At 45.8% G+C, this 8,812-nt stretch overlaps 1 protein-coding gene across 2 annotated transcripts in view; it reads right to left on the bottom strand.

Moving 5' to 3' along the window:
* The window catches only part of riok3 (RIO kinase 3 (yeast)), a 12,034-nt gene extending 4,277 nt beyond the window's left edge, over positions 1–7,757 (bottom strand). The window contains exons 1-10 of one of the 2 annotated variants that reach the window (XM_008296597.1): positions 6,882–7,757; positions 5,389–5,504; positions 4,260–4,405; positions 4,051–4,158; positions 3,057–3,166; positions 2,203–2,346; positions 1,981–2,108; positions 1,614–1,796; positions 709–868; positions 67–147 (exon numbers count right to left, since the gene is read on the bottom strand). In XM_008296597.1, coding sequence (XP_008294819.1) covers positions 67–147; positions 709–868; positions 1,614–1,796; positions 1,981–2,108; positions 2,203–2,346; positions 3,057–3,166; positions 4,051–4,158; positions 4,260–4,405; positions 5,389–5,450 — 1,122 coding nt within the window. In that variant the 5' untranslated portion in view covers positions 5,451–5,504; positions 6,882–7,757. The remainder of the gene's footprint in view (positions 1–66; positions 148–708; positions 869–1,613; positions 1,797–1,980; positions 2,109–2,202; positions 2,347–3,056; positions 3,167–4,050; positions 4,159–4,259; positions 4,406–5,388; positions 5,505–6,881) is intronic. The other variant, XM_008296596.1, reaches the window with a different exon arrangement.
* Positions 7,758–8,812: the final 1,055 nt, after the last annotated feature.

Genomic DNA, 8,812 nt, shown 5'->3' with positions numbered 1-8,812 from the left:
CAGGAAGTCAGAGGAGGAGAGGGGACAGGAAGTCAGAGGAGGAGAGGGGACAGGAAGTGGCCGTACCTTCCCTTCGTGCCACAGCAGGTTGTACTCGCTGAGGTCGGCGTGGACCAGGTTACACTCCTGGAACAGCGTCTGCATCACCTACAGGAGGAGACGCATCATTCAGCTGCTGCACGATTCCAACAAACGCCTTCACTATCTGCTGATATTTAGCTCAAACAAAGTGACACGAACGCTGCTCGTTAACTTGTGATGAATTCTCTCCGATGCTGCGTTTGAGTAGAAGTTTGATAAACACATAAACGAGACGGTTTGAGGCGACACAGGTTCAAATAACCCACAGTGTTCACTACAAACAGCACATTTTACAGAAATAAATCCAAACTTATACATCAGAGCTCTGTTTCATCTCCTCTTCTTTCCTCTTAATCCCCTCATGTTTAACTTCTGGATCATGTGACATAGAGAAACGCATCATTTTGGTTTTCGGACTAAATTTTCTCAGAGCAAAATATCCCAACTATATGCTTCGGATGAGTAGTTCAAGGACCGTGGGAAAGCTGTAACTCAGTGTCTTGCTCTGATAAAAGGTGATTTATTCTGCCTTTTAAAACCAGTAGATAAATACAGACTGTTGATGTTTACAGGACCAGCTTGTGACGCTCCGTATGGACACGTTAACTCGGCGGCGGCGGTACGTACGTGGAGGACCTGGTAGTAGGCGTCCTTCATGTCCTCGGAGCCCAGCATGGCGTCCTTGAGCTTGGGGGCAGGAACGTGGTCCTTACCGATGAACGACAGAACCAGGATGTGCTTCTTCAGCAGAACCACGTCCGGACAGGGAATCTGGGCCTTCTTCATCCTGAACACGAGTCACGTTTCATCACATGTTCAGACAACTTGACAGATTCACAGCATCAAAGAGAAACATCAGCTTCACAGATTAAACACTTTCTGCTATAAAATGTTCTAGAACTCGTCGTTTTATTTTCTCACTGAAGCCTGAGGGAACATCTGAGGAACCATTGGAGACAAAAGCAGTTTTTTCTCGTCGTGTCGTCGATTCAGGATCGACGATGTTTTAATGTACGGAGTCGTACCTCACTCCGGCTCTGGTAATTATTTTATCAATCGGCTCTCAAAGTTCAACGAATACCACTTCCTGTCACCCAGTATTTCAGATTAAAGTTTAGTTTTGTGTGATTGGAACATCAGGCTTCTCATGACGGCTTGAATTTATTTCATACTCCACCTATAATCAGGTTATTTCATCTGAATCCATGACCTGATGAGAAACTGTTTTTATCTCTAATATCTCCTGTTGATGTTCAAATGGTTTCAAATTTTAATGTGAGAAAAGACGACCCTGCTCAAAGTGTCTCTACGGGTATCTGCTGGTTTTTATATCTGGGAAAGTGTTTGATGGATGAAGCTAAAATATCAGATTTAAGTTTTTATTTATATGTCCTGATATAAACATTTCAGACAAATCAGAAATTGTTCTTATAATCTGAAGTCCTATTTGAGACTTTTATTGTGAAGGGTGCAGTGAGCCCTGGCCGGCGTCAGACACTTTGGGTCGAACCGTGGCGGGCCGGTTCTGGTACCTGGCCAGGTTGTGCATCTCCTTCTCGGCCCAGAGCCGGATGATCTTGCGCGGGTTCAGCTTGCTGAAGCGGTCCTTGAAGCGGTAGTCGTCCTTGATGTAGCGGTCGCGGTTCTTGAACTCGTTCAGCGTCGTCTTGAACACCTTCAGAACCACCTCGGCCGGAACCGGCTGCTCCTCCAGGCTGGCACACAGACACACACACATAAAGACAGGCACTAACATCTGTTCAAGGCAGTTTTCTCTCTTAGTTTTCGTTTCCTCTCTGGTGTTCAAACATCTGGCCTCCGTCTGACCAGGAGCTGCTGCAGCCCTCCTCCTCCCCCCTCCCTCCTCCCCTCCCCTCCTCCTCCCTCCTCCCTCCTCACCTCCCTCCGTCGGCGTGGAACACCACCGACTCCTTCCCGGTGCTGATGCAGCCGTTGATGTTTTCCAGCACGCCGGCGTTCACCATCTTGTACATGAGCAGGCGGGTGCGCGGGTCCACGGCTTGTTCCTGAGGACAGACCGGGGGGACAACCTTACATCGGACCGGTTAGGTCGGATCGGACCGGTCCTGCGGCGGACAGGATCGACGGTTTCATACGTACGGCGGTGGAGTGCTCCTTCTTCTCGTGCAGCCGGGCGCTGCGGCGCTGCTCGCTGTAGCAGTGCTGCTTCAGGGAGTTGAACACCTGGTTGGACAGCTTCAGGTCCATCCCCAGACCGTCGCCCACGTGGACCTCCGGAGCGAACTGGAGACAGACAGCCAAGGTTCACCTCTGGTCGGATAAACCGGCCTTCATACGAAACCAACCACATCTGAACCCAGAACCTCCTCAGAACATCTGGTTCTGTATCTGCAGCACCAGAGTTCTACCTTCAGACTGTGAATGTTCCAGAGATCCAGAACCTTGAAGTCCACAGAGGAGGGTCCAGATTGATCCCTTTAATGGACTTTTTCCATCATTTCTGAGTCTCTGGTTTGTTTTGGAGAAACTTTGAGTCAATCTGGACAATTTAAGTCATTTAGAGCAAATTGTATTTCATCGGTACCCTGGATGTGGTTCTGGTTCTGATCATTCACCAGAGAAAATACATTTTTGTTCATCTTCAAGTCTCATTTTAACCCTGATGATGCCGCCGCTGCCGCCGTGCTTCATAGAGGGGATGGTCGTATCAGCATGTGTGATGGTGGTCGGTCAGAACCAGTTCCAGACTATGGAAGGACCGTTTCACCTCCAGAACCAACCAGCTGATCATCTACAGACAGGATTCACTCTGAGGTGGAGTAGTTCTCTATTAACGGCGTATTTGGACATTTTGACATGAACTAAACGTCATAAATCTGGACCCTCCTCTACCAAGACCTCTGAGGTATTCACAGTCTGACGGCAGAACCAAACGGGTTGAAAACGTTTGACAGGCTGGTCAGTCGACTGAGAGCAGGGCGGCGTTTCCTTACGTTGTCCATGCGGGCGGTGTTCTTGCGGCCGCAGGTCTCCTCGTCGTGCTTGGTGGTGATGTTCTTGCCCTTCCCCATGAAGCCTCTGCGGGGCGTCGACTGAGGCTTATCTGGACGATGACAGACAGCGTTAGAGCGTCACAGGTACAACACAGGAGGGCGTGGACACAACAAGAGCAACGTCATCGGGTTTGTTTGTTCGGACCGTCGGCTGTTCCAAAGGGCAGGACTATAAAACCCTCCATGGTTTAATCCTTCACTGGAACATTAAATAACGCCTCACACGGACAATCGGACCTTTACAACCTCCTCCTTTTACAATTTAAACCCCAGACAGGGAGATGACACAGCAGAGAAATCACTAAAAACATCCCTCGTTGTTCACGTTGTAGCCGCTGATCGGCGACCAAACAGGAAGGGAAGGTTCTGGGTGATGTTTACTCACCGTTTGCTCATTTTAGAAGAATAGAAATCACTAAAAACAGACAAACAGACGCTAAACTACTGATCATTTAGGTTTCATACATAAAACGTTTGTCCAGGAGTCCACAGCTTTCAGCAAATCTGGGACATAAACACGACAGACATGTATTTAAACTTTTAACCTGAATTCTGATTGAATCTTGAACAGTAAAGCTGCTCAGATCGTTTCATTTTACAGACTCTGGTCATTTCTGCAGACAGTTTTTTTTAATTTATCTTTATTTCCTGAACACGACACGCTACGATTTGAAGCTTAGTTAATTTTCCTGACGGAGCTGAAGTCTCACGAGTAGTTCAGGGACTGTTGGAAAGTTCAATTCTCTCTGTTTCTACAGTTTCTTCTTCAGACGGTTAAATCAGAATCCTCCCTCGTGTCCTACGGCGCTGAATTTGTCGTTTTTCCGATTTGAGGCGTTTAACCTGCAGGACGAGCCACAATCAACCGTCCAGGCGTTTGTCATCCGTCGCTACACGCAGGTGGCGTTTCCGTTATTCTGTCCACCGTCCCTACCTGCTCTGTAGGGGTCGTGTCTGGTGTCCTGCCAGTCCACCTCGTCCTCGGAGCTGTCGCTGTCCTCGTAGGGGTGCACCATGCGGTAGTTCTCAAAGGAGATGGACACTGGGAGGAGAACCATGAACAGATGTGTTTACAGCAGAAACCTCCAGAGACCATCCAGCAGCAGGAGGCCTCATCCAGAGGCTCTGAGGAGGCGCTCCTACCTTTGCTGTCTCCGTTGAACTTCTTCTCCTCCCGCCGCAGCTGGCTGTCGAACTCGCGGTCGAACTGCATCTGCAGCATCTGGGCCAGCATCAGGTCGCTGGTGGTGTCGGCCGCCTCGTCGGTCAGCCGCGGGTCGGACGCTGGTCTGGACACAAAGAGCACATTCAGCCTCGGCAGCTTCTGGTTGGTTCTAACGGACTCGGTCTCCTCTTTAGTTTGACAGAAATCATTAAAACGACACTGAGTGACTGTTTAGTTTACAGAAATAAAAACAAACTCGTCGTCACAAACGGAACCAGTTCAGCCGATTGAAGCTGAAACAACACCGAGACTGAAAGAAACTAAAGGACGGATTTCCACATTTCTGTGTTTGGTCGAGTTTAAGACGTGTTTAGAGATAAACGACATCGAGGCTCGGCCAGTAAACGCCTCGTTACAGAACCACCGACCCGACCCGCGAACGTTTAACCGCCTGAAACCCAAAACCTGACGTCACGCCATTAATCTGAAAAAACACTCAGCTCGCCAAAATAATTCATAGAAAATCAAACACTTGTAGGAGATTCTGGACTGAACCGGCGCCTCTGTGACCCCTAAAAAATAAAATAAACGGTAAAATAAAATACGCTGAGTCACCGTTTCTCAAAGCGTCGGTGGCACATGTGGAAAAGGTTGATGAATAAAAACTGAAGAAGTTCTCGTTCTGATTTCGTGTCGTTCTACCTGCACAGAGAACGTCTGAGCTGCAGGACTTTAAAGTTCAATGTGAGGAGATCAACAGGAGAAACGTTTGTGTTCATCCAGCCGACTGTTCTGTAAGTTCTGCTGCTGGAGGTGAACAAACTGGACTATTTGACCTCTTAGAGCCTCAAACCGCTGACGTCAGGTTGAGTTTTAATCAGTTCTCATCTGTTTTTAGATCTGAAGCTCTGAATGCTGTAGAAACACCTCCAGACGGCGCTGGAGCCGACATTTCAGGGGTTAAACTGTAAGAACCGGATTTAAAGGATTCTCTGCTTGTGCTGAAACAGTCGACCCGTAGCTGGAAGCAGCTCCGGTGGGTTCCTCGTTCTGATCGGGTCGGCCTGTCGGTGACAAATGACCACACGGTGGCGCCGCTGGACTCACTCTGACAGCGCCGGGAAACCGTTGTCCTCTTCGTCCAGCTGCCGGGCCAGTTGTTCGCTCATCACCTCAGCCAGAGAGCAGGACGGCGCCGCCGGGGCCACCGAGCCCCACGGACTCTGGAGCAGAACCAGAACCACGGTAGTTAAAAGACAGTCATGAACACATAGTAAATAGAACAGAGTTGATTCTTCTCCAACTTTCTCTCTTTCGTTCTACCGACACTCGTGTTTTCTTTATTTTACGACTCATCTGTTGAACTGATCGACTATCGATGGTTTATAACACGTCAACAACAACAACAACAACAACAGAAGAGCGTAAACGTCGTTTTGTTTCAGCAAATATTCACTCAGCAGTAAAGAAAAGCAGAAAATCTTCTCCTCTGAAACGTGAACATTTGACTTTGTCACTGCTTTTGTTTAAAGACTAAAAATGATGAATTCATTGATCAACTATTTGTTTTATTTCTGCCTGATATCAAATTTAACATTTACACCGTCACAGAAAGTCTCATTAATTATAAAGCTGTTGGATTATAAACACAATCTTTTAATTTCATCCTCTTTAAACACCTTTTGATGTAGAACTAGATCCAGCTCGGTCAGTTCGTTCTTACGTCGCTGTACGTCTGTTTTCCCTTTTTCCACTGCCGGTGGTTTTATGGTTTCTAACTCGTATTTGGACATAAATGTAGAACAGTGAAGGTGTTTTGTTATTAAATGAACCTTTCTGGACCTCATATGGTTAAATCCCATCAGAGCTGTATGTTTGTGTCGCTGTTCTACAATAAAAAAAAAACAAATGAAGTGAATCATTGATCACATAATTATTAACTATTAAATTAACCACAAACTATTTTCATCATCAGCTCATCGGTCTGAGGAACCTTCAGAGGTTCCAGCATCTTCAATGTGAATGTTTTCAGGTTTCCACATCCAGGAGATCATTAACCAGCTATTAAAGTGATAACAGCGGATTAATTCTGAGCTAGTGAGACGGAAACAGGACCAGGGTTTGTTCAGTGAGCTGCTTGGTCCCTGATGAGTCATGGAGGAGGAGGACTTGTCCAGACATGTCTGAGCTCCACCTGAGCCCGGCTTAGCAAGGCTCTGGCCTCAGTTTAAGCTTTAAAAACGGACTTTTCCGAACATGAAAACACACAAAACACCAACGAAAGAACGGGGCCTGAGAGTAAAAATGTAAACTGTGGACTCCTGAGAGCTGAACAGGAAACAGGAGGCCGTGAAGCGGCTGGTGCGTTCAAAACCAGTTCACCTGCTACTGACAGAGCTCAGGCCGTCCATCAGACCGGCTACACCTGGGTGGAGGTGGTTCATGTAGATGTAGTCACTGTGCGAGTCAAACATTCAGCCTTAAACTTGATTTAATTCCACCAACAGCTTCACTTTTAACCTCCGAACAGGCTCCAGCTCCTGAAACATGATGCTGCGTTCAAGGGGCGTTTCTAAAGATAGAAACTTCCAACACTTTACCTTCACATGTCAGCTTCACCACTTCCACACACTGACACTCCGGATTGAGGACGTTTCTTTGTATTTACGTACTTTTAACTGCTGTAAATCTACTTTAATTGAGAGTCATCGATCGGGTCTGAAGTTTGGAGGCTGAACAGAAACAGCAGCGAGCTCGGGTCCGTTTTAAGCGAACCGGCTGCTCGTCTAAAGTGTTTTCCAGCCCGTGACTCAGCGCCGGAGCTGATTTCCATGTGAAGTGGTGCCAAAGCAGCTGCCACTGAGGCTCATTGAGCCTTTTAAGGAGAACACTGTCACAGCGCGGCCATGTTGGCTAACGTTAGCAGCTAAGGTTAGCAGCTAGCTACAGCGGCTGGTTAAACAAAGACAGCACAGCAGAAGAGAAGATGACAAGCCGCCACACGGAGCTCCTCACCTTTGGCGTTTCTGCTGCGACTCCGGTTTGATCCATGGCTCAGATTCCGATTAATCGATTCTTCGCGCGGAGGGAGAATGGTGGCTAGCAGCGGAGCTAACGTTAGCGAGCGTCGGGGGGCGGATTCAGCGACTGAAAAGTCCCGAAAATGACACGAAAAGCAAAAGTTCCTGGACGTGACACGGACAGACAAGTGTTGTAGGAAGCGCCTCGACGACAGGAGCAGAGGTCACGGGTCGGTGAGGAAGGTTCTCCACAGAGATCTACGGCGAAGAGAAGAAGAGGAGAAGCTGCTCCGAAGAGTTTTAACAGCAAAGTGAACCCTGGTACCACCGGATGTACGTCATGGTCGGGCAGGACTACAAGGCGCTTTCACAATAATAGTCATCAGGGGCCTTTTAATTTGTTAAGCTTCATTAAAAAGAAAAAAAAGAAATCTTCTTCTTCTTATAATAATAATAATAATAATAACAATAACAATAATAATAATAATAATTAGAAAAATTGCATTATTTTTTCAGTCTGAACTAACTTATTATTATTTAATTCATATCATTATTAATAGATGATTAATTAAGATGAATTAATCAATGAGTAGTATTTTTTTCCAAACGGAAATGCCATCATTTGTCACCAAACTTTGATGATTACTGTCTGACTTTACCAAAAATTATTATTTAAGCTTTTAATTTGTAATTCTACGAACCAAATAACAACCGCCTGATACCATTATTATATTATTGTTGTTTAAAATGTGCAGTTTTCCTTAAGAAACATGCCACGAGTTATTATCAACAACGAATAAACTATTTTTCTACAGAAAACAACAAACGACTCATTTTCACTGATCCATAAAACATTTTATTTTATTTTTGAAGCTATATTAAACATAAACTGTTTAACATAACTTTGAACTAAAGCTGGTGTTCTGCAGATGAACCCAGAAGAACAAAGAATAAGCAGGAAACCATCCAAGTGAATAAACAAACGTGTATCACCGGAAGCGCCGCGTTCAGTATTAATAGAAACTCTGCAGCACACGTAACCTACATTGGGTGCGCGCGCACCAGCACGTGCGCGCGCGCACTGAGCTCCCACAATCTGTCCAGGTTGTTCGCGTGAGCGCGCGCCGTTAGCAGCCCGTTTCATTTGGGAGCGCGCAGGTGTGTGAAGTCACACGGTGTTACCATGGAAACCGGCAGAGTGCGCTTTCAAAATAAAAGGACTGCTGTACTGGTTTGATTATAACGAACAGGACTGATGTATAAATACACACATAGAGCAGCCATAATAACAAATAAAACAACAACAACAGATGGTGGTTGTAAAATAATTATTTTTCCTTGACGCTTAATAATTGGTTACAAATTAAATCATTTATTTATAACAACAACAATAAAAATATTATGTATAATAATAATTTTCTTTACAGGGAAAAATGATAAATATTGTGATAATTCCAGTTTTTTATATTAAATAAATAAAACAATAATAAATACTAATCATATATTTTGCA

Source organism: Stegastes partitus, unplaced genomic scaffold (assembly GCF_000690725.1).
Source record: "Stegastes partitus isolate 25-593 unplaced genomic scaffold, Stegastes_partitus-1.0.2 Scaffold1137, whole genome shotgun sequence".
Taxonomy (NCBI): domain Eukaryota; kingdom Metazoa; phylum Chordata; class Actinopteri; family Pomacentridae; genus Stegastes; species Stegastes partitus.
Note: the sequence above shows the minus strand (reverse complement) of the source record. Positions and strands in the feature narration are given on the sequence as shown.